The 26,249-nt window shown below is 43.6% G+C and overlaps 1 protein-coding gene across 11 annotated transcripts in view; it reads left to right on the forward strand.

Moving 5' to 3' along the window:
• TSGA10 (testis specific 10) overlaps positions 1 to 23,287 on the forward strand; it is an 80,237-nt gene extending 56,950 nt beyond the window's left edge. For 6 of the 11 annotated variants that reach the window (XM_043517934.1, XM_043518070.1, XM_038381875.2 and 3 more), the window contains 5 exons: positions 507 to 716; positions 2,858 to 3,060; positions 3,420 to 3,524; positions 8,130 to 8,264; positions 20,169 to 23,278. In XM_043517934.1, coding sequence (XP_043373869.1) covers positions 507 to 716; positions 2,858 to 3,060; positions 3,420 to 3,524; positions 8,130 to 8,264; positions 20,169 to 20,193 — 678 coding nt within the window. In that variant the 3' untranslated portion in view covers positions 20,194 to 23,278. Of the gene's footprint in view, positions 1 to 506; positions 717 to 2,857; positions 3,061 to 3,419; positions 3,525 to 8,129; positions 8,265 to 20,168 lie in introns of all 11 variants that reach the window. The other 5 variants (XM_043518304.1, XM_038381868.2, XM_043518027.1 and 2 more) reach the window with 2 other exon arrangements.
• Positions 23,288 to 26,249: the final 2,962 nt, after the last annotated feature.

Raw genomic sequence — 26,249 nt, forward strand, 5'->3', positions numbered from 1 at the left:
GCTGGGGTTCACACGTCGCCCATGGACATACTTGGTAAACCAGGATGTGCTCGCCCTAAGCAAGGATGTTGGTGAGAAGACCTGTGGCTGTCATCTTGGGAATGCTTCTTTGTGATTTTTTTTTGGTCACTTCCATAGGAGTGACAGCAGTGTAAGTATTACTAACAATATCTAACTACTCTGATTTTTTTTCCTTTTCAGTCTGTTTTCTATACATAGAAAGATAGGATTTACTCAAAATGTCAGTAACAACTTTATGATCAGAAACAAGATTTTTTTTAAAATTATTTGATACAAGGGGTGTGAAAAGTTTATTTTAAAACTTACTCTAGACTCTTTCAGAAGTTCTGATGTTTTACAAAAGAATGTGCAGGGTTTTTTTCATTTTCCATGGGAAGTTTCTCAAAAACGGTATGGATTGTTTTCTAATAAGATCAGGTTTTTGGATAGTGTTAAATAATTTTCAGTACAAATTGTTACTTAACTTAGACCATTTGTTTTGGCAGCATTTAACAACAGAAAAAGCCTACAAGTCACAGATTTCTACCATAAACAAGTCTCTTATGAAAATGGAAGTGGAGCTTCAGAATGTGCAGCTGGAGAAAGTCTCTGTACTTGCAGATCTCACATCTACACAAGAGCTTTGTATTAAATTAGACTCTAGCAAAGAGCTACTAAATCGGCAGCTAAACTCTACAGCACAAGAAGTAGAAAGGGTATGTAAAATAATATATACTGGAAGAACAGTTTACATGTTAAAATTACATTTCAGTTTATAAGAGAGAGAAATTTTTTTTGGTGCCTTGGGTCTAAATTTTCAAAAGGACTGGTGATGACATTGAAGAGGGAAGATACTCTGAAAATCAGGCTCCTTTGAGGTGTATTAAATTGAACACCTTGGAAATTGAGGCAGCTAACATCACTCGTCACTTTTGACAGTGTGAGCCTTGGATTTTAACACCTGGTGTCTTCCTTTGGAGTAGCTGGCTGCTAACAAAGAAGTTCCCCGAAGGAATGTTGAGATGCCCAAACTTGACTCTTGTAGGATGTAGAGTATAGGCTGTCTTGTCCATAAGGTTATTTAGTATGCTTGATAATTACAGTATGTTTCTGTTGGCCCTGATTTTCACAAGCATTGTGAAGTTAAAGTTGGTGATTGACAAACTTCAAAAGCTTCAGTCTGGATAAACTCTGAAGAATATGTTTCAGAGTAGCAGCCGTGTTAGTCTGTATTCGCAAAAAGAAAAGGAGTACTTGTGGCACCTTAGAGACTAACAAATTTATTAGAGCATGCTCTAATAAATTTGTTAGTCTCTAAGGTGCCACAAGTACTCCTTTTCTTTCTGAAGAATATGGACGCTTATTCATACTACTCAAATATTTTCAGTATAATTCCTCCTCTGTATCATTCCCTGTCTCAACCTTTCTTTATTTTTGTTTTTCTCCCTTCTTCCAACACCACTAGATCATTCCTCTTTTCCTTCCCTGACTTCCAGCATTCTCCTTTATCTTTTTTTCTCCTCCATAACAGACCCACTACCTTTGAAGATAACATTGTGAGGTCTGGTAGTCTCTTTGCTGGGCTGTAGGTCAATTGTTCTAGTCAAATCTTGCATGTTCTGCAGGCTTTTCATATCATAAGTGTGCAATACATTCTGAGATGCTTCCAATAGGGGAAGCCGCCGCTGCCGCCTTCTTCTTTTGTTTGGCTTGGGTAGGTAGCAGCAACTACAAATTTATATCCAAGTTTGATAGCCAGCACATTGTCGCAGCAGCGAGCTGGTGAATGTCCTTCAGGCCCCCAGCAAAAGAACAAAGTGGACACTCAGATATGATGTGCAGGGGAAGCCTTATACTGTATGACAGGGGTAGTCAGTTATTTTTTGTCAAGGTCCAAATTTCCTGGTCAAGACCCAGACTCCAGAGAAAATAATAATAATTTAAAAAAATTATGATAAGTAAATAAAAAGATTTTGGGGTCTGTTCAAAAGCATCTAGCAGTCTAGATTAGTAGAGCCCTATGCAGATACAAAATTTGTATCTGCATCCAATCCGTGATCTGCAAAAATGGTCTATGGATACAATGCGGATAGCTGCGGATTTGCAGGACTCTACGGATTAGGCCTATGGTCTGCCTATTGACTATCCTCTCTATATGAGGTCTGACTGAAGCTGTATGAGATGTAATGTGAGATTACCAGACTTGCTGGATCTTTCCATGAGCTCATCAAGTAGGAGGGCTGTTAGTGATTGTGGAGAGGGAAAAAAGTTGCAGAGAAGAAGGAAGCAACTTGAATGTATATTAGATTCTGGGAAGAGTTTTTGGAGGAAGGACAGAAGTTGGGAAACTGTCTCTAGCTTTGCACACCGTTTAACGTACACTTTACCCAAAGCTATGTGTACTCTGCCACACAGGCTTCTACTTTCTACAGCATTCCATTGCAAAAATCAGCAACAAACTGGAAATTCTATGGCAGCATGAAGTATATTCAAAATTGGAAATTTTTATGAATTAAAGTGATCATGAATAATACTGTTGTTACAGTATTCCTCATATTACAGTATGCCTTATACCATTTATTTCATATTAAGTTTATGCTGCTTCCAAACTTTCAGTTTTCAGTGTGGTGCAGATTTTTGTATTGACCTATATAGAACTGCATTGTGAAAGTTATTGAGGGGAGAGGGAACTGGAGGTTTTGACTGCTGGGTAGTAGAAAGTTGGGCATTTGAGACATGAAAAGATGATTTAGGTTTCAGTAGCCATCCTGCAATCTTAAATTAATACAGTATATTAAAGAATGGTTAATAGGCTAAATAGGTATAAATGGAAAACCTGTAAATCTTTGTCTTTCAGCTGCAGAGTGAATGGGAGTCTTCTCGTTCTGAAGTAGAACTTCTGAGGAAACAACTAGCTAATGAAAGAATCTCTATGAAAAACCTGGAATCTTTGCTGGTGTCCAACCGAGAGAAAGAATTTCAGTCTCAGATAGCCAAACAAGAAAAGGAATCTGAAATTCAGCTTCTTAAAGAGCAGCTTTCTCTGGCTGAGAATAAACTGTGAGTAAATAACCAAGAGATAAAACTATTTGATTATCTGAGCAGAAGTGATTTTTCTCTCTCTTCTGGATGTATATACATATATTGGTTATTTACCTGCATTTTTGAGCAATTAGAGTACCTGAATAACTTTTTAAAAATGGAAGAAGTCCAAGAGTTGATACCTGCTTTTGATTCAGCAGCTGTACCATATAATGTTTCCCCTTTAGATTTTTATTTAACTCCTTTTTAAAACTGTTTATGTGAACTGCACTCTAATGCTGCCCTTGCTAACTAATCAGCTGTGTATATTGATATATTTGGAAGGTTATAATTGCCCCTATTTTCTGAATCAAATGACAATGTAATATACTTTACAGTGCTATCCAGAGTCGAGATTTTGCCCAGCTCAGAAATACAACTACTCAGCTAGAGTCTGAGCTAGATATCACCAAAAGGCAGCTGGGGACAGAGCGCTTTGAAAGGCAAGTGTATGTTTTTGTACTATTCCTAATTCCCCATATTATTTCAAATGAAGTATAAAATAGTAGTTAGACTAATTAAGAAGAAAGATGGCTGAGTATTTAAGGTAATACCCTGGGATGTAGGTTCAATGTCCCCGTGCTGCCACAGTGTAATTAATTAATTAAAGGCAGTCAAATCAAGGCCCATGTTTATTTTGATACTGAGGCTATGGCAAAATCTGCAAAAAGTTAGTTTAAAACCTGGAAAATGTTAGTTGAAAAACTGTTACCTGTAATGCTCCTATAGTTTATGTAAAATAGATCAGATTGTAACACTTGTATCCTAATCGATCAATACCAGTGCTTTTAAAACAAAACAACCTCCTAACAGTTCAGTCGCTTTCTTTTGACTCCCTCCCCACTTTTACTTTGGAAGTGCTAGCTAATCTGATCAAAGATAGTCGAAAGGAGGAGAAAGATAAAGTAGAGGAAAAAGGAGTGTGGAGGAGAGGTGGGCTATAGAAAAAAGAGTAGGAAAGCGAAGAGAAGGAGGAAAGGAGTTAGAGGTAATGGGGATATAGAGGGGTGGGGAAGGAATACAGGAAATTCTGCAGTATTTTGAAAAAATCTTCAAAAACAATGACAATTCACCAGCTTCTCCTATAGTTTTCCTGTCGTATCCCCTCCCCCTACCCCAGTAATGGAATCTGTCCATACCTCCCCTCCATACTGCACAATTGGCTCAGCAGAGGAGCTGGGGCTGAAGGTGAACTTGAGGGCAGAACTGGGGATGGGAAAGGAACTGGGACGAGAGGCAGAACTGGCTTGGGAGTGGAGAGGGAATGAGAGCAGAGCTGGGCTGGAAATGGACAGGGGACAGAGTGGAGTTGCGGCTGGGGATGGAGCTGGGCTGAGCAGGGGGCAGAGTGGAGGTGTGGCTGGGGTTGGAGCTGGGCAGGGGACGGAGTGAAGCTGCATCGGGGCCAGAGCTGGGCTGGGAGCAGAGCAGGGGGTGAAGTGAAGCTGCAGCTGGGGGCAGAGCTGGGAGGAGGCAGAGAGGGGCTGGGTAGTGCTCCCTCCCTGCCCCTTGTGGGGCTGGCCTGGGCGCCACCATGCGCCCGCTTGAATGTTCCTCCATGCTCTCCTAGGGGGACATGCCCCACAATTTGGGACCACTGTTCTAGAAGACATTATAATTTGATAAAATGAAGATAGTATGGTAAACTAGTCCTAATACTGTTATTCTGAGTTCTCTTAAAGTCCATAATTCTGAACCTTTGCTGTGTCAATTAGAATCTTTGCTTTAATAAATCATTTTGTGAACAACATACCTCCAATATCTGTCTAATACTGTTTTATATTGCATTAATCTAACGGTATGTTCTGTTCCTTGTGTGCCACAGCCAGCAGCATATTTTATATCGGGAAATCCTGACTTTTGGCAACAGTAAAGTGAATAGAATAACATTTATAATATTTTTCATAATCCAGACAATTAAGTAGTTTTAGAAAGTAATGTGTTAGAGACATGTATTGCATTGTCTGTAGGGAACTGGAGCAGCCGTTATGTGCTCCGCAATAGCTCTTGCAGAACCCTGAGGAATGCAAGAAAGAGAACATTGGCCAAGAGAGAGATTGGGATTACCCTCACTATTATGGAATTTTTAGCTTTGGTGTGAGGAACCACCAGAGAAGTTCAAAAGAATCTTCTGCTTAGTATTTCTTCTATCAGATAAATATTTCTAATAGTGCAGAACAATTTCTCTTTAGTGCATTGGGTATGTGTCCTAGCCTTGTGCAGATGATGTGGAAAAAGCTGAAGTACTTAATGCTTCTTTTGCCTCAGTCTTCACAGACAAGTGCAGCTCCCAGACTGCTGCACTGGGCAACACAGTATGGGGAGGAGGTGAGCAGCCCTCAGTGGTGAAAGAACAGGTTAAGGACTATTTAGAAAAACTGGACATGCACAAGTCCATGGGTCCAGATCTAATGCATCCAAGGGTGCGGAGGGAGTTGACTGATGTAATTGCAGAGCCATTGGCAATTATCTTTGAAAATGTGTGGCAATTGGGGGAGGTCCTGGACAATTGGAAAAAGGCAAATATAGTGCCCATATTTAAAAAAGGGAAGAAAGAGGACCCAGGGAACTACAGACTGGTCAGCCTCACTTCAGTCCCAGGCAAAATCATGGAGCAGGTCCTCAAGGAATCCATTTTGAAGAACTTGGAGTTGGAGGAGAGGAAGGTGATCAGGAACAGTCAACGTGGATTCACCAAGGGCAAGTCATGCCTGACCAAATTGATTGCCTTCTGTGATGAGATAACTGGCTCTGTGGATATGGGGAAAGCAGTAGATGTGATATATCTTGACTTTAGCAAAGCTTTTGATACGGTCTCCCACAGTATTCTTGCCAGCAAGTTAAAGAAGTGTGGATTGGATGAATGGGCTATAAAGTGGATAGAAAGCTGGCTAGATCATCGGGCTCAATAGCTAGTGATCAACAGCTCGATGTCTAGTTGGCAGCCGGTATCAAGCAGAGTGCTCTGGGGGTTGGTCCTGGGGCCGGTTTTGTTCAACACCTTTATTAATTATCTGGATGATGGAATTAATTACACCCTCAGCAAGTTCGCAGATGACACTAAGACGAGGGAGAGGTAGATACGCTGGAGGGTAGGGATAGGGTGGGAGTGACCTAGACAAATTGGAGGGTTGGGCCATAAGAAATCTGATGAGGTTCAACAAGGACAAGTGCAGAGTCCTGCACTTAGGAAGGAAAAATCTCATGCACTGCCATAGGCTGGGGACCAACTGGCTAAGCAGCTGTTCTGCAGAAAAGGACCTGGGGATTACAGTGGATGAGAAGCTAGATATGAGTCAGCAGTGTGCCCTTGTTGCCGAGAAGACCAACAGCATATTGGGCTGTTTTAGTAGGAGCATTGCCAGCAGATCGAGGGAAGTGATTATTCCCCTCTATTTGGCATTGGTGAGGCCTCACCTGGAGTATTGTGTCCAGTTTTGGTCCCCCCACTACAGAAGGGATGTGGACAAACTGGAGGGAGTCCAGCAGAGAGAAACAAAAATGATTAGGGGGCTGGGGCACATGACTGATGAGGAGAAGCTGAGGGAACTGGGGTTATTTAGTCTGCAGAAGAGAAGAGTGAGGGGGGATTTGATAGCAGCCTTCAACTACCTGAAGGGGGGTTCCAAAGTGGATAGAGCTAGGCTGTTCTTAGTGGTGGCAGATGACAGAACAAGGAGCAATGGTCTCAAGTTGCAGTGGGGGAGATCTAGGTTGGCTATCAGGAAACACTATTTCACAAGGAGGGTGGTGAAGCACTGGAATGGGTTACCTAGGGAGGTGGTGGAATCTCCATCCTTAGAGGTTTTTAAGGCCTGGCTTGACAGAGCCCTGGCTAGGATGATTTAGTTTGTGTTAGTCCTGCTTTGAGCAGGGGATTGGACTAGATGACCTCCTGAGGTTTCTTCCAACCCTGATATTCTATGAATATAGCAGAACCCCGTTTTTCTGATCTAATTGGGGGACTGGTACTAGATCAGATAATAAAAAATTCAGATAATCCGGAGCAGTGGTTCTCAAACTTTTTTTTCCACGGACCATTTGAAAATTGCTGAGGGTCTTGGCGGACCACTTAATGATCTTTCTAAATGTTCGTTGTACCGTTAGCTAAGTATTGTTAAGTGCTTTGGATAAAAGCACTATATAAAAAACCAATAATAATAATAAACTATTTTTGTTCTACAAATAAAAGCACACAACTCATATTTTAATATCAGTAGTCTTACCTTTCTAACGCAATGGATGTGCCCTCCCTCCCCCACCGTGGCAGCCCCCGAGCTGGGGCTGGGAAGGAGGGGGGTCTCTCCCCTGCCACAGCAGCCACAGAGCTGAGGTTGGGAAGGAGGCCCATCTCTCCCCCGCAGCGGCAGCCCTGGAGCTGGGGTAAGTCACCTCTTTCTCTGGCTGCCTCAGCCCTGCACATCCCAAATTCCCCATATCCCCTCTTCTTTCCCCACTGCCCCATCCCACCTACCCCGTATTCCCCCCAAGGCCACCACCTCACCTTACATGTGCGTCTTCTCCAGGGTCCAGGCACCTAATTAGCGGAGCCAAGCCTGTGTGGCTCCACTAATTAGGTGGGTGGCCCTTAATTCTCTTGTGTGTGGCTGCCCAGGGGTGCAATTTAGAGGAAACTATCCACGGACCACTGAATGGAGCTCATGGACTACTGATGGTCCGTGGACCACAGTTTGAGAACCTCTGATCCAGCGAATAGGAAAGTCTGAGGCCACAGCACTGTCTTGTGGCCACAGAAGAGATCACCCGCTTCTGGACCTGTGTGCGCTGGATGCTCAGATAATATGGAGAGCCGGATAATGGAGGGTTAAATAAACGGGTTCTACTGTATTTCTAACTACAACTTTCTGGTTTAGAGGTTGAGTGCTATCTATTGAACTGTGCTGACAAAACATTTATGCACCCTCTTTTTTTATTGCACGCCATACTATAACATAAGACTACTTTGGGTCTAAAGCAGAGTCTTGTAGAGAGGCTTTGCTTCTTAGCTGGTAATGTCTCCTTTAATATCAATTACCCTTTTGATTTAGGGAACGTGCTGTACAAGAGCTTCGTCGCCAAAGTATTACTACTTCATACCAATTAAGCTCTACTTTAAGGACATCATCACCTGAACGTTCCCTCCATCGATCTCCTGATTGGACTTTGGACAGATCCTTGGAAGGGTAAGTCATTCAAGAACATCCCAACTCACTGTGGGAAAAGAGTACAGAGACTTAAAACTCAACTTTTGAGGAGACAGAAGAAGTAGCATGAACCTGTTTCAGCTCGTGGTTGAAGTCTATGGAATTTCACTACTGTAAAAACTGATGTGAGTGAAAGGAGAATCAGGCCCAAAGTCACTACTAATGATCTTAAAATTTTGTATTCAACTATATCAATTATACAATACATAGTAGCTATATGCACTGTAATTGTTATAGTTATAACACTGGCAATACTGTACAGACTTTCCTAATAATCGTAAATCATCCCACTGTCCAATTTTAGGCACAAATATTTGATCTTGCCAACAACAAAGTCAGTATTTCATGTCAGTCCAACACTTCTTTAAGTATTTGTCCACTGCAGTTGGACTCCACTGTAGATGCACATGCGCCCCATGCGTGTGTAACCCTTCTGCCAGGCAGAGTTTACAGCAACAACGGCCGGGTTCAGTACACAGGGGTTCCCTTTCAACAATACAGTGCAAAACCGGCTCTAGACCCCACCCAGTGACCTGGGAAAATTACACACACTCACACCCCTGGGCACCTCAAAGAGGCCAATACTTCCCCTCTCGCAAGCACAGAGTCTCGGTGTAGCAAAAAATCTTTAATAACAGAAGGTAAGCAACTCAGCATTAAATTGGGAAAACACCACAACTAGGGTTCATTAGCACAAACCATGAACCAGAAGACCCACCCCTAAGTAGCTTGGGCTGTGTCTTTTCGCTTTGGTTCTTGAGTCCAGCAACCCAAAAGTCACCCCACTCGCAGTAGCTGTCCTTGGTCAGTGCAGCCCCAGAGTTCAGAAGTTCAGCTGCAGAGTTTACCTCCCAGCCTGGGTAGAAGCGGGGGAGGTATGGAAGCATATCTCACGCTCCACTGCTTGGGCCCTCGACGGCTGATTGCCACACCTCTCTGTGGGATTCTGCTCCCATCTTCATTGCTAGCCGTGCCTTTCCACCAGCCGCCCCCCTGGCTGTGCCTCTCCACTAGCCATTCTGCTAGCCGCTCACCAATAGGTCTTTAGGTCCCTCCTACGGCTCTTAGTGATTTCAGCTGTTAGTAGGGGAGCCTCGCTGCTGGTGCACCTGGATAGTCTTCTTGCATCAGAACTACTAGCCCAAAGTAGCTCAAATGCTTAGACCTAGGTATCAGTGATTTCAGCTGTGCAGCATGTAGCAAGAGTCCTAATTGAGTCTAAATTAGCTCTGTTATTACACAGTGGAGAGAGGAAGGGTCAAAGTGGTGTTTAGGGCCCTCAGAAGGGCCCCACACTACCAGGTGCAAATACCTGTCTCCAACCCCTCTCAATTCACTGGGCTTTGGAACCCATGTCTCTTGCCTAGCAAGTGCTGCTTAGTTGAGTGTGAGTCCCTCAGTCATAAAATGCCAAGTACAGTTCTACTGTCCTTGATTCACATAACCAGAATAACAACCCGTTATTACTCCTGCCCCAATAACAAAGAGGCTGGGGATCCCACAGCAGCCAAAGTGACCATTTGACTCTGCATACACATGCAAGATTGGATTCTTTTGCCCAGCAGTGTTTGGTGGGGGCATTTTGTTCCCTGCATGCCCTCACACATATCTTTAGGCATAAATGGCAGAGCAAACCCAACCATCTCTCAGTTCCTTTTTAATGCCAGTGGCAGCAAGACAGAATCTCCACAGTGTTTGACTGCTATCCCATAGCTCTCCATCTTAGTTCTATTTAGTGTTCATATAGTGTTAGTTTTGTAATGACTGGAGCTGCTCAGTACACCAGTACACCCTAGGTTGCCAGTATCCTGTCAGATGTATCACAACTCACGGATAGAAAAGCAGTACTTGTGGCACCTTAGAGACTAACAAATTTATTTGAGCATAAGCTTTCGTAAGCTACAGCTCACTTCATCGGATGCATGCAGTGGAAAATACAGTGGGGAGATTTTATATACACAGAGAACATAAAACAATGGGTGTCACCATACACACTGTAACGAGAGTGATCTGGTAAGGTGAGCTATTACCACCAGGAGAGAGGGGAACAAAAACCAACCTTTTGTAGTGATGATCAAGGTGGGCCATTTCCCCAGTTGACAAGAACATGTGAGGAACAATGGGGTGGGGGGGAGGAATAAACATGGGGAAATCATTTTACTTTGTGTAATGACACATTGACTCCCAGTGTTTATTCAAACCTAATGTAATGGTGTCCAGTTTGCAAATTAATTCCAATTCAGCAGTCTCTCGTTGGAGTCTGTTTTTGAAGTTTTTTTGTTTAAGAATTGCAACTTTTAGGTCTGTAATCGAGTGACCAAGAGATTGAAGTGTTCTCTGACTGGTTTTTGAATGTTCTAATTCTTGCGTCTGATTTGTATCCATTTATTCTTTTACATAGAGACTGTCCAGTTTGGCCAATGTACATGGTAGAGGGGCATTGCTGGTACATGATGGCATATATCACATTGGGAGATGTGCAGGTGAACGAGTCTCTGATAGCATGGCTGATGTGATTAGACCTTAGGATGGTGTCCCCTGAATAGATATGTCAACACACTTGGCAACGGGCTTTGTTGCCAGGATAGGTTCTTGGGTTAGTGTTTGTGGTGTGTGGTTGCTGGTGAGTATTTGCTTCAGTAAATTTGCTTCTCTACAAAAGAAAAAGGACACTAAACTATCTAAACTACTACATGCCACAAAGGGCCATAACAGCGGTTCCCTTAACCCACCCAGCAATATTGTTAATCTATCCAGCTATACTCTTAGCCCAGCAGAAGAATCTATCCAATCTCCGGGCCTCTCCTGCCCCTCCACCCCCACGAAAGTTTTAGGCATAGCCACTAAAAGAACACTAAGGGAGTGTCATGGGGTTGCTGGCCCCTTTAAGGGGAATCCAGCCCAGGCTACCTGTGCCGAGCTAATTTAAAGAGAACAAGACTTTCTAGGCAGTTAATTGAATAACGAGCACCTGTACCTGTTAAAAGGCCATCAGGGCTCAGTTAGAGGGAGGTGCTCACAGAGAGAACTTCTCCTAAAGAAGTAGAGCTCTCAGAGACCACAGGCCCCAAGGAAGAAGGCTGTGCAGAACCCTGAGTCTAAGAAGAGAGACTACAGGTCACACAGATCCGGTGGGTTGGGGCTCTCTGAGTGTCAATTAGGAAAAAGGTAGATGCCAGCTGCCTGGTCAGTCAGAAAAGGACAGGTGAAAGCTGCCTGGGAATGAGAGGTTTGCAGATGAGAGCTACGTGAGCCAAGAGGCTGTACAGCATGTGGTTCTGGGGGAATTGCTGAAAGCTAGAGAGCAACAGAGGGTTGTGCCTGCTGACTTCTAACCTGGACAGCCAAAGCTGAGAGCCAGAGAGCTGAAGGCAGAGGAGTGGCAGACTTATCTGTTGACATCTCCGTGCTGGAGAGCTGTACCCAGAGGTCCAGGGGGAGTGAGGGTTGCACCCCTAGTGAGGAAGAGGAAGATCTTCAAGCAGAGAGACTGTGCAGGTTCCCGCTGGGAAGAGCAGGATTTTAAGGACTCTGTGCTGGATGTGGGAATTGGACTATGATTGGGACTTAGGTTGGGGATTATTTGAACAATGTTTTGGTAATAAACCAGCTCCACGGAGGGGTATTAAGCAATACCTAAGTGGTATTACTGAGTGATTCTTGAGGGGCCTTGAGAATAGGGAAACTGAGAGAGGGAGTGTGTCATAAATATAAAGGGAAGGGTAAACACCTTTAAAATCCTTCCTGGCCAGAGGAAAAATCCTTTCACCTGTAAAGGGTTAAGAAGCTAGGATAACCTCGCTGGCATCTGACCACAATGACCAATGAGGAGACAAGATACTTTCAAAGCTGGAGGGAGGGAAAAACAAAGGGTCTGTGTGTGTGATGCTTTTGCCGGGGACAGAACAGGAATGGAGTCTTAGAACTTAGTAAGTAATCTAGCTAAATATGCGTTAGATTATAATTTCTTTAAATGGCTGAGAAATTAGACTGTGCTGAATAGAATGAATATTCTTGTCTTTGTCTTTCTTGTAACTTAAGGTTTTGCCTAGAGGGATTCTCTATGTTTTGACTCTAATTACCCTGTAAGGTATTTACCATCCTGATTTTACAGAGGTGATTCTTTTTACCTTTTCTTGTATTAAAATTCTTCTTGTAAGAAACTGAATGCTTTTTTCATTGTTCTTAAGATCCAAGGGTTTGGGTCTGTGGTCACCTATGCAAATTGGTGAGGATTTTTATCAAGCCTTCCCCAGGCGGGGGGGGGGGGGGTGCAAGGTTTTGGTGAGAATTTTGGGGGGAAAGACGTTCCCAAACAACATTTTCCCAGTAAACCCAGTTGAACGTTTGGTGGTGGCAGTGGAAGTCCAAGGGCAAAGGGTAAAATAGTTTGTACCTTGGGGAAGTTTTAACCTAAACTGGTAAAAGTAAGCTTAGGAGGTTTTCATGCAGGTCCCCACATCTGTACCCTAGAGTTCAGAGTGGGGAAGGAACCTTGACAGAGTGTTATAGGGCAGGGATGCACCGCAACAGGGAGAGATTGGGTTTTTAGTCTCCTGCACTGTCTCCTGTTCTTCTTGACTGAAGAAATCAATTCTATTTAGCCTCCAGGCCAGACAAGATTATTCCCATTCTTCAAGAAGCTTTTAGGGTCCCATATATTTTCTCTTGGAGCACTCCAACAGTCTCAAGGGATTTATTTCAGGGGCGCTTTTTAGGTCGGCAGGGTCATCTTCCTCCCATGTCCCCATGTGCATCAAACCAGACAGGAGAGCAGAGTGATGTGAGCCCAAGAAGTGGCTGGGCAAAGCCAGGTGCTGTGACCCCTCTGAACAACTTGCTTTCCCAGGCTCTATACACTAATGCACAAGCCCTGAACTGTTGCACGTGCGTGTTGTGCCACAGCTGCTGCCCTGAACCCAACAAAGCCTGGGGGGATGTGCTGAGAAAGATGAATGAAGTCACCAGAAAAATATTTGATATGTACTATTCAGTTCCCCATTGCCACTTATACAGATCTGCCATCTACTGGTTATCTGAGATTTAACAGGAGCTAGAAATGTATTTTGTCAATAGAGTCTGAAGGAAACTCTCTAAGCTCTTCCGTTTAATTATGCGATTTAGGACTCGCTTTTTATGGTTGCCAACTTCTTATTTCTTCCCTTGTAACTCACTGAGCACTACACATTAAATGTTGTGGATAAGACGCCTTCCTTCCCAGTTTCTAAGCTTTTTGGAAGATTCAGATAAGAATCCCGTAATCCAAAAGCCCTCTTCCTAAAGGAGTTGTACTTTCTTGCCCATTAGTAAGTTTCAGTCAAATATAAAACAAAGACTAAAATCCTTCTGCAAATTAGAGCATAAATCAATCCCTTTCCCTTAAGCCAACTCAGTCAGAGTAAATCCAAACAAATAATATTCAACATGGTCTTCAGTCATTATCACAGGGGAAGGTACAGTTCTTCTTTGAGTGCTTGTTCATGTCAATTCCAATCAGGAATGTGCAAACGCATGTGCACGGTAGCCAGAAGATTTTTCCCCAACAGCATCTGTCAGGTCAGTCAGGGCGCCCCCTAGAGTCGTGCCTCCATAGTGCTCAATATAGAGCCCTGCTGACCCACTACCCCCTCAGTACCTTCTTACTACCAATGATGGTTAGTGGAACGTCCCATAGCCCTTGCTTTAGCAAGCGCCTTTATCTTTGTAATTTGTATATAGTTAGTCTGTAGTTAGTTATTGTATAGTAGTTGTTTATAGTTTGGTTTAGGGTTAGTTGGGAGTATTCACCCCCCCTTCTGACTTCCCGGAGTCGGGGTACGCCGTGGTCCCAGAGGTTTAAAGACTGTGAGCTCTGCACTAAGCACATGTCAGAGTGACCCTCATGCCTCTTGTTTAAGGTGCCATGGGGAAGGTCACCAAAAGGACCGTTGTAGAATCTGCCGCGAGTTCTGTCCCAGAACTGTTAAAGAAAAAGAACAGCGGCTTAAAGTTCTCCTTTATGGAGGCAGCTCTCCACCCCCACTCAAACCCAGGGTCCGGGGACCCTGCACCAGCATATCCTCGTTAGCACGGAGCAGTCCAGCACCACCATCCCAGGAACCGGTGCCAAGGAAGGACTCTTCACAAGACGCTTGGCACTGGCACAGCTCCTCCCATGGCCAGTTGGCAGGTAGGCACCGGTCTCAGTCACCAGTGCCTCAGAAGAAAAGGAAGCTGGAGAGGGATCATTCTCCCCTGACCAAATCCAAGGAGCCAATCCAAGGAGCCAGTTGGGCCACAGCACCAGATTCTTGGGCAGGGCCACGTCGACTCCTGCCCAGGCGAAGCAGTTGAGTCCAGCCCTCTGCGCTTGCCAGACCCTAGTATCCAGCAACTGCCGCTCCCCTCGAGACCAGAAGCTTTTGAGGCGGCTCAGGACTTGCTGCAGCTCATGGCGTCATTTTTGCACCCTAGGACAGTGGAGACACCGTGCCATCGGCACTATCCCGCCCCCAGGTGCAATCAAGAGGGAAGCCAGCGATGATGTCCTGGCGCTCTCCTTCTCCACAGCACCTCCGGCACCAGCATCTCCAGAGAGAGAGCCCAGTTGGTCCCTGAGCTCCCAACGATTGATGCCCTGAAGTATGGCTCCTCCGTGGTCTTCTTTTTCAGAGACCTTGGAGTCTGAGTCAGACTCCTACAGCTCCGATAAGAGCAGGAGCAGGAGGTCCAGGTTGCGGCAAGAGAGATGGGTTTACCCGGCACTGGGGCTGCCGCCGTGGCAGAATCCATCGCAGTGGCCCTTCTGGACTCCCTGGGCCTTCCACCAGAGCCAGGAAAGGAACCAGGGGTCCCGCTCGGTAGCAACTTGGGTAGCTTCGGCCACCTTTATTCCACCTTCAGCCGAGTGACCAGGCACTAACCTGCCACCACCTACGTCGACGCCATCGGCTGCAGTACCATTGCTGACACCAGCTTCGGCGCTGAAATCACTTTGATGGCAGCACCAACAGTGGCTCTGATACTGATATCAGCATAGAGTTTGGAGCCAACAGCCCCAGCACCAAGGGGCATGGCAATGTCCACATCAGCACCTGCCCAGGACCCCTGAGAGTCATGGAACCCCTTGGCCGCTGATGACAGGAAGCAGCTGCCTTTCATGGGGACCTCCTCCTCGACATTGCCACACGAGACACTGGTGGGCACTGCTTGAAGACAGAAGGGTGTTGCAGCACTTGCTGCACAGGGTTTCCCAGGGTCTGGGCATCAAGGCAGAGGAGGTAGTTGAGGATTCTGATCCTGTGGTGGATATCCTCATGACCTCTGGATCTTCTCATATTGCCCTGCTGCTCATAAAAACCATTGCAGACACCACCTTGACTCTGTGGCAGACACCAGCCTCATTGCCACCCACTACCAAGTGCACCTAACGATGAAACTTTGTGCCCTCTAAGGGCTATGAACACAGATATTACCACCCGCAGCCTGATTCCCTTGTTGTGAACGCTGCCAATCAGCACAAGCGGCAAGGCTTCCAAGGGCCCTTCCCCAAAAATAGGGAGGCTAAAAGACTCTACCTTTTTCAGGAGAAAGGTCTGTTCTATAGGTGGATTGCAGCTTCAAATTTCAAACCAGCAGGCCATTGTCAGTTGGTACTCTTCTATAACACCTTTGTGCCAATGGCAAAATTTGCGGAGCTCCTCCCCCTAGACTTCCGTGCTGAGTTTTCAGCCTTGATTGAAGAGGGCAATCTAATCTCCCAAACTTCCCTCCAGGCTGTGCTGGACGGTGCTTATGCTGCCACTATGCATGGCTATAGGAGTGGCCATGGGATTGGGCTCCTGGCTCCAGGTCTCTGGTTTTCTGCATGAGGTCCAGCAAACCATGCAGGACCTTTCGTTTGAGGGAGTGACTCCATTCTCTGAGAAGATGGATAAAAGGCTGCATAGCCTGAAAGACTCGAGCCACCCTCAAATCCTTGGGCCTACACACTCCCGCCACACAATGGAAACACATCAGGCCACAACCTCCTCCACAATTCTATCAACAGAACCGACAGGATGGTTCCTGGAGGAGGAATAGGAGTGGCAGGAAAAGGCTGCACCCTTCCTCAGGCCAGGGCTCTGGCCAATCCAAGCCACTGTCCAGCTTGAAACAGGCCTTCTAAAGGTGCACCAGGGCAAGAACTGGATCCACCACACCTTACTTTTTCGTCCCAACTATCCCCTTTCTACTGTGCATGGTCCCGTATCACTTTTGACTGCTGGCTGCTTTGCACAATAGAGAGGGTATACTCCATCCAATTATGCGCTCTCCCACCCTTCCACCGCCCCTTCCCCGTTCCTCTTCAGGGACCCTTCTCACGAGAAACTCCTTATACAGGAGGTGCACTTGCTCCTATTGCTAGGAGCAGTGGAAGAGGTTCCTCAGGAGCAGAAGGGCAAGGGCTTCTAGACCCTAATACCAAAATCCAAAGCTGGGCTTGGGCCCATCCTAGACCTGTGAGAACTCAACAGGTTCGTGAAGAAACTCAAGTTCTGCATGGTCTCTTTGGCATCCATCATCCCTTCATTGGATCCAGGAGACTGGTATGCCGTCCTCGACTTGAAGGATGCGTACTTTCACATAGCAATAACTCCATCCCTCAGAAAACACCCCAGGTTTGTGGTGACCACCACCCACTACCAGTTCACGTTCAGCAGATTGTTCCATGGCCACGAGTGGTCCCTTCACCTGAACATTGCAAACTCAATCTTCCATCAGTGGGGCTTTCCCCAGATAGACCTGTTCACCACGCAACGCAACAGGAAGTGCCAGCAGTTTTGCTCCTTCCCAAATCAGAGCCCGGGCTCCATCGCAGACGCGTTCCTCCTCCCAGGGGGAGGCCATTTCTTATAAGCGTTTCCGCCTGTCCCTCTTGTTCACAAGGTACTCCTCAAGATACGGAGGGAACAAGCTTTAGTGAGATTGATAGCTCCAGCCTGGCCCCGCCAACAGTGGCACACATCACTCCTGGAAATGTCCGTGGAAGCTCCAGTCACCTTGCCACTCTTCCTGGACTTACTAACTCAGGATCATGGCCATCTCCAACACCTGAACCTCGAGTCACTGCACCTCACGGCATGGAAGCTCCATAGCTAAACCCAATGGAGCTTTCTTGCTCAGATCAGGTTAGACAAGTCTTCCTTAGCAGCAGGAAACTCTCCACAAGAGCCATCTATCTTGCCAAGTGGAAGAGATTTTCAAGCTGTTCGGCACAACACCATTTGTCCCTGACGGTCGCCTCTGTGCCACTTATACTGGACTATCTTCTCCATCTCAAGCAGCAGGAGCTGTCCATGTCATCAATAAGGGTTCACTTGGCTGCCATCTCTGCCTTCTACCTAGGCGCAGAGGGCCGCTCGGTCTTTGCTGGCCCTATGGTCAGCTGTTTCCTTAAAGGTCTTGACAGGCTATATCCGTGTGTCCCACAGCCTGTCCCAGCTTGGAACCTCAATCTTTGCAGACTCATGGGACCGCCCTTTGAACTTTTGGCGATGGGCTCCCTACTCTCTCTCTCTCTCTCTCTCTCTCTCTCTCTCTCTCTCTCTCTCTCTCATACAAGGTAGCGTTTCTGGTAGCAATAATCTCAGCCAGGAGAGTCTCTGAGCTCAAGGCCCTGACATCAGAGCCCCCTTACACTGTGTTCTATAAGGACAAGGTTCAGCTCAGGCCTCACCCAGCTTTCCTCCTGAAGGTTGTCTCCCAGTTTCACATCAGCCAGGACATCTTCCTCCCAGTGTTCTATCCTAAGCTGCACTCGAGCAGCAGGGAGCAAAGGCTTCACTCATTGGATGTCTGCAGAGCGCTAGCGCTGACATCGAGAGAACTAAGCCATTCCAAAAGTCTGTCCAGTTATTCGTGGCAGTGGTGGACAGAATGAAAGGACTTCCTGTCTCTTTTCAATCGATTTCGTCATGGTTCACATTCTGCATCTGTGATTGCTACAACCTGGTAGGGGTGCCTGCTTCTCCAATTACTGCACACTCCACCAGGGCTCAGGCCTCTTCAACGGCATTCCTGGCACAGGTTCCCACCCAGGAAATCTGCAGAGCAGCGACATGGTCCTCCATACATACTTTCAGCATGCACTGTGCAATCACCCAGCAGGCCAGAGACAATGTGGCCTTTGGAAGAGCAGTGCTCCAATCAGTGGACGACTCCGACCCCACCTCCTGAACTTGGGCTTGTGTGTCACCTGATTTGGAATTGATATGAACAAGCACTTGAAGAAAAAGTGGTTACTTGCCTTTCATTGTTCGTTGAAATGTGTTCATGTCCATTCCAATACCACCCTCCTACCCCTCTGTCGGAGTAGCCAGCAAGAAGGAACTGAGGGGGAGGTGGGTTGGCAGGGTTCTATATTGAGCGCCATGGAGGCACGACTCCAGGGGATGCCCAGGCCGACCTAACGGATGCTGCTATGGGGGAAAAAACTTCAGCTGCCATGCACACGTGCGTGCACACACCTGATTGGAATGGACATGAACAATGCATCTCGAAGAACAACAGTTACAAGAAGGTGAGTAACCATTTTTTCTTTAAGTATTGTCTACACATAAATGTTCCACTGGTTTAATTTACTGAATTAATTTAAATTGATATAAACCACGTATAAACCAATTTAAGTTTGTCCACGTAAGTGTTTCTACGGGTTTAATTAATTAAATTGTTTTTTTAAAAATTTGTTTGTTAAACAAAAGGGTGTGTATACAAACTCCTTAGTTCCCAAAGGAATGTACTTCCTGAGCTGTTTTTCAGGTTTTTCTTTCCTTTTGTTTGGTTTTTGGGACTGAATGTTCAAGGTGGTAATTACCCTTCAGATCATTGTTCCTTGCCCAGTTTTTTGACAATTTAGACAAACTGGAGGGAACTCAGCCACAGTAATTAAGAGGCTAGATTGAAAGAAGAAAAAACAATGTAAAATATGTATCTTGACCAAATTAATAACAAAAAATTTTAAGGTTGTTAAAACCAGTAAAACAGGAAAAATTGTTTAGGATGGTTCAAACAGGTAAAATTAGGAATTAATACAACTATTTTCTTCCTGTAAGATCTTATTATACTATGAAATAGTCCTTCAACAGAAGTGATGAAATAATATTTATCACCTGAATCATTGATAACTGGACAAATCATTGGACAAAGTAGACACAATTCACTATTGGAAGGAGAGACCTTTTTCATAGCTAATATCTGGTTCTATAATACCTAAAATATTTTGGGAGCCCACACCAATGCTGCACTCATTCTTTCATTACCAGCACTCTTCTTTCACTCTTCCTGCTCCTCTGCCTCATAAAAACAAATCAAGTGGCTGTACTGTGATTTGGTTGGAGACTTAAGTCAGCCAGTTAACATCTTTCTGTTTCAGTGGGATTGTGGCATCAGAAGTAAATCAGACAATAATTGTCTTCTCCCTCATACTTTTTTCATCTTCTTTCCTTTCCTGATATCTTCGTTTCATAACATTCAGTGCATTTATCTCATGAGTTTCCACTGCCTGTAAAATAGTACTCCTCTGTTTCTGTAAAGTGAACCCAAATGGTGTGTACCTACTATCCTGCTCAGGAAGTAGGGAAGGCACTTGTAGCCTGATTTTTCAGAGATGGTGGAAGGAGCCCAAAGTTCCCTTTGACTTCAGTGGACATTTTGGGTGCTCGTTACTTCTGAAAATTGGGCTATTAGTGCCTAATCCTGCAAATTCTCTGTGCATGGAATCCCTGTTGAAGTGAATGGGAGTTGCATACAAAGAGGGCTTGCAGGATTAAGCACTTAAGTTTTACACACATAAACCTCTGAATGGGTTTCTATATTAAGTGAATATAAGAACAATTCAACTTCACATTTTTTCTTCTCTTGTAGGAATTCTACATTCAGGGACTTCTAACGTTACTCAGGATGACTTGAAAAGAATCAGCACATCCTCTAGAAAGCTGCAGGTTTAAAATTGAACTCTGGGTTTGTTAAACAATTCTTTTTCCCTGGTGACTGCTAAATTATGTTAAATATATGTTAATATACCAGTGTAAGAGAACACATACTCTGACAGTATTTTATTTTGGTCAATGGAAAGAAATCAGTCTTGATGTTCTGTATTTTTTGATACAGCTAACCTTTATTATTTAGTGCCATATCACAATGACCCATTTCAGGAAACAGAAGGAGAAATGCACACAGCTGCATCTGTACATTGATAGTGTGCAAAGGAAAAAGTTTGTATGTTCCCCTATTAAAAATGTATACTGTAGTAGGGAAAATCAAGAAGAGTGTAACAATACAAAACTTACAACAGATATTTGGATGTAGATTTTTTTTTTTTAAATTGGTTGTATTTTTGCCAAGGTATGTTGTGTTTGCATTTGCAAGCACGTGCCAAGCCTTCTCTTCAAGATGAGGCATAGTCTTCTCTTATTCCTTAGTTTTGCATTTTGATACTCTTGGGATTAACATCAGGTCTTATTCATTTTTATTTCAAAGCCAGTAAATCTATTAAAATTAGTATGAGTGTCTGTTACAAATATATACATACTATGATTGGAAGGAGTATTTAATTATTGAGCATATTACATTTGTACTAACATCTTTTTTATTAAATTTTATTAATGTAGATAGATAAACGTTATTTGTAAAGATATCTGTATTTTAAATTAATTTGCTTAAAATTTAAAAGAAAACTAATACAAGTCTTAGGGGCTAGGTGACTTTTTTGTTACTCCATGTCAGATTCTTGCACTCTTCAGATGTGAGGTGCAGGCTTGACAGGTTTTATTCAACTCTTCCAAGTCATTTTATAAACCTATCTTTATACATGGATTTAAAATGAATTTTAAAACCTAGGTAAAACTTTCTCCCTGCTGTAATCTGTCTGGGTTTATTACCATTTTTATGTCTGGAAACACTGAAAAATAATGCTGTTATTTTATTTCCAATAATTTTCCATTTGGCCCTTTCCCTTAATTTTTATTGAGACTTCTTCACCCTTGTGGCCATAGTAACACAGGGAAACCTTTTGAAAATGTTTTATGTAGTCAGTCTTTTCTTTGGGGGCAGGGAGGATTGGTCATTCTAATGGTTTACTCTGGTATGTGTTATATACATACACATACATACATCACTTGTGGTGGCTTTCAAATTCAGCTTTCAAATGCTGTTCATTTCCTCTAAAACCTACTGGTATGTATAGCAAGTATCAAAACTTTTTATAGTAAAAGAAAGCATTCTTAAAAAGTATTTTGAGGAATAATATGCAAAAACAATTGTTTGTAACATATATATTTTTATAACAAAAATGCTTAAGTTCAGCCTTATTTTCTAGCAACAATTCTCTAGCCTTCTGTTCAGGAGACCTGGGTTTAATTTTTGAGGCTTGATTCTGCAATCATTATTTAAGTGACTAGTACTTAGCCACATGAGTAGTCCCACTAACATTAATGGTATGAATAAGGACTGTGGGATCAGACCTTGGTATTATCCTTTTGCTCACTGGGCTGCTAATATGTTGGGAATTCTGCACACAGCTCCAGAATATATGAGAGAGAGAATAATTTGTGCCATTCAACACTGAGGCTGCAGTCTGATTTAAAAAGCATTGATGGGGTCTGAAGAGAATTTGATTATCCTTATCCATAAGACTAATGTGGGTAACTTAAGGCATGAAGAGGGAGAGGTTAAGTAATAAAAAATGAGGTATCCTCAAGACTGTGCATGATATACAAAGGTCCACCCCAAGAAACATAAATTTTCAAGTATTCATGTTAATAGAAACAATGAATGCTCTGTAGCTGCATAGAAAAATCAGTTAATTGATGATGATATACTATCAAAAAGTAAAAGCTCAAGATTTTAAGAAACTTGTTGGTATTGCCTTTTTTAATCAGAACTGATTAGAGCCAGATTAAGAGAATACTGCTTCAAAATAATAGTATTAGATGTGACACTTTCATAATAATGTTCAGGGCTGGCCTTTGTTTAGAAAACACTAAGCAAACCAGAATTTAATACTCCCCTATATACATGGACCTCTTACCACTAGTCTTACTGCAGTATAGACTGTACATAGAGACTAAGATTTCTGAGGTGGAATGGATGGACAGGAGGAACATAACAGAAGATGGCCTTTAGTCATGAATTTGGGACGGGTTTAGGCCTGGTTTCCAGGAGCATTTAGTTGCTCTATATTTGTGCATATTAAAAATGAATGAAATATTAAAATAAGAGAGAGCTTGGACAGGATCTATGGGCTGGTACTGGCACCACCACTGCATTTAACTGAAACTGAGATCAAAGAATGAAAGGGAGGGGAGAGGGAAAAAAAGTGGAAGAAATAAACTGACTTGGCTTTAGTTTGTGAATCACCAATGTAACACAAAAAACTAAAACCTTGCTGAGATTCTTGTTCAGCTATAGCCTGAGGGGGGTTGGACAGTATTAGTTCACTGAGCACTGTATGCTATAACAGTATATTCTGAAGTCTTGAGACTGTTACTTCATTCAAGCATGTTAAACTGCTTCATTTCCTAAGTGAAAATTATGTAATGAACTAAACCAGGACAGTATTTATAGTTTTTTCCTATTTCTGACAGCAGCCTTCTAATCTTTTTAATAACATATCTCTTTTCACCCCTTAAAACAGGAAAGTATATTGAATGTGTTCAGATTTAAATGTTTATATAACATTTGCCATGGTTTATCTTTCCTCATACTGTGGGATCTTGGTGGTAGGGCAGTTTTCTTGTCATTTTATTATAGTATTCTTGTTTGGAATAAACAAATGGATTATTTTCATATGTTTATCATTTCTGTTTCTTGTTGGTGACATTTAGGAACACTAAATACTGTAATGTTTGTTATGCTTTCATATTTCACTTAATCATTTTATTATTTGCAAACAATCTGAGAAATAGTAATTTTTTACATATTTGAATTTGAGAACATAATTGTATTTGTTTTCTAGAATGAATAAAATCATACTAAATCTGTTGAAAGTTTTATTTAAGTTGTTCTCTGCTATTTATGAAATACTATAAAATCTGAGTTTGTGTAACAAAGCATGCTAAAGTAATTCAAAAGGAATTCTTGAAATATTGTTATCTGATCAGCAGCCATTCTCGGTTCATTTGTGATTAATTCATCCTGTGATTTGTGTTTCACTGGGTTTTGCTTACTCAAGGCTGTGGACATGGTATCAGGGTAAGCGAACAGAAGGTATTTTCCTTAAACATCACTTACTATTAACAGGAGCCACAGTTAACAGTAAAGTGCCTCTCGCCTTAGTCCATGTCACATGCTTCATCTGATTTTCTTTTTCAGAGGGAAGTGGCTTATACAAAACACTGTTTCCCTTACCTTTATAATTCCAGAAACTCAGCAGGAGAAATTCATAACACCCTGCTAGACAGAAACCATTTCAACATCTTTTTAACAATCCCTGCAAGCAGACTCTTATTAACATGTGAACAGTCTGGACCAATGGGGTTTATTCTGTTGTTTCAAAGCAAATTGGTCAATTACCAGATTAATTTTTTTCTCACTCCCCTGAAAGCTCCTGCTGCTGGTTGCTTCTAGAGCAGTGGTCACCAACCAGTAGATTGCAATCTCTGGCCGCTAAAAATCTGGTGGCACATCAGGGCTAAGGCAGGCTCCCTGCCTGCCCTGGCCCTTCCCTGCTCCCGCTCCCGGAAGCTGCCAGCATGTCCCTGTGAGGGGGGAGTAGGGGCAGGGGGTCTCTGCGCGCTTCTCCTGCCTGCAAGCACTGCCCCCGCAGCTCCCATTGCCGTGTGGAGTCAGGTACCCCCACCAGGGGTCACAGCGCAGGGACGTGCCAGCAGCTTCCGGGAGCAGTGTGGGACCAAGACAGGCAGGGAGCCTGCCTTAGCCCTGCCACCTGAGGTAAGTGCCACCTGCTGGGAGCCCGCATCCCAACCCTGAGCCCTCTTTTGGAGCCAGCACTCTGTGCCCCCTCCTGCACCCCTGAGCCCCCTGCCCCAAACCTCCTTCTGCACCCAAAGTCCCTCCCAGAGCTCACACCCATCACCACCTCCTGTACTCCAGCCTCTGCCCCAGGCTCATCCCAGACCCCCTCCCACACTCCGAACCCCTCGGCCCCAGCCCAGTGAAAGTGAGGGAGGGTGGGGGAGAACACGTGATGGAGGGAAGGGGGAATGGAGTGAGTGGGGTGCAGCCTCGGGAAAGGGTAGATCCTGGGTTGCCCTTAAATTCAAAGTGATCTTGTGCTTAAGAAGGTTGGAGACCACTGTTCTCGGGAGAGTTCAAATTCTCCTGCCTGTGCTCAGCCAGCTTCTTTTAGCTTCAGCTTTTCACCTGATAAAATGCCCACAGTCTAGAGATTACTTTGGTAGCAGAATTCTGATACCAGAACTAGGATATCTACATCTCATCAGCTAGTCCAGCCCAATATTAATGCACCCTTCCTTCTGAGTACAGGCTGTAGAGTGTTACATAGCAGCAAGGCTTGCTGCAGCAAACAGGGCCACTCCAGGTGAGGTGCCTCCTCTTAAGCCTACAGAAATAGAAATGTATTTAGTTCAGAAATCAGATTTTTCAAGACTTTAAAAGATGTTTTTTTAAGAAAGCATTCATGAATGCATGGGGAAGGCTTTTAAATAAGGGTTTAAATGAGGGTTAATAACATGATATGGAAGGGGAAGCTATCTCAATATGAATAACATTGTTTTAAGAAAAATATATACTTTGGTATCTAGCACCCAAGGGCTTAAAGACGTATATAAACTGTCTCATTGATCCATACTGGAGGATCTGTGAGGAAGTTAAATCTTTAATTCACAGCTACTTTAATGACACAAGAAGTAGGGCATCTGGGGAAAGTATATTCTTATATTAAACAAATACTTTTATATGAACCTCTACAACTTCTAGTTGATCCCCAGCAGAGATAGTGCGTATAAAAGGGAAGTGAATGAATTAGTAACTCTGTGGCGTCAAGAAGTGTGATTGCCTGAGTATGCGGAAAAGGATTTCTGCATCAGTTCAAGAAGGGGTTTGAGTTTGGGACATTTTTCAAAATGAAAAAAAATTACTGTCTGGATGAGTTGAGGAAAATATTCAATTTTTCTTATGTCCTGGCATGTGTAATTTGGGTTGGATTGGGTTTAAAAACATGTATCCTTAGTTGACGCATTAAGTCAATGCCAGTGAGGCTTTTTTAATACAGTCGTATCTTTTAGAAGGTAAAAAAGTAAGTCTGTGAACGTATACACTTAACATTTATAAATAGTCAAATTGAAAATAAAGTTTTATATGTAATGTTCCCATCTAAAGACCTCCATTGCTAGCTGGTCTTCCTTTCTACCATATTGTAATTTGCTTCTGCCTTGGCTCTCTGGGGCTTGAGGTCTGATCTTACTCCCACTGAAGTCCATGAAACAATTTTGCCACTGATTTCAGTGGGGTCAGATTGGTCCTGAAATTAGTCTGAGGTTTCCTACCTCTGCCTTCTCATATGGGAATGGTTAGTAACTGACACTCCCAGTGTTTTTTTCTTTTGAGGTGTGAGAGAGAATAAATATGTTCATAACAGACTAAATACACACCCATGCAATTATATATAGAACACAAAGAAAGCAACAATCGTCTTTGTTGTCAGAGTTGCCCCGCAACTTGGCTGCTGGGCAATGTGCTTCTCAAGTTTACCATTCTCTCAGCTCTTCTGCTCCCAGGTGCAGGACAATCGGAGAAAATGGCAAAATAAACAGAACAGAGAATAGCAGCAGTGAAGGTTTTCTGGAGTTGCTGTTCAGTGTGATTTTTCTTTTTATTGTTATATTGTACTTTTGCAGTTTCTGTCGAACCATTTAAATTGGCAAATCCAGTTTTTGTTTGAACAAAGCAGTAAATAAACTTGCACCTTTTTATTTTTTTTCTGTTGTGAAAAAGGCTGTCTTAATTTGGCATGTGCATAGTTAT

The sequence above is a fragment of the Dermochelys coriacea genome, chromosome 1, assembly GCF_009764565.3.
Source record: "Dermochelys coriacea isolate rDerCor1 chromosome 1, rDerCor1.pri.v4, whole genome shotgun sequence".
Classification (NCBI taxonomy): Eukaryota; Metazoa; Chordata; order Testudines; family Dermochelyidae; genus Dermochelys; species Dermochelys coriacea.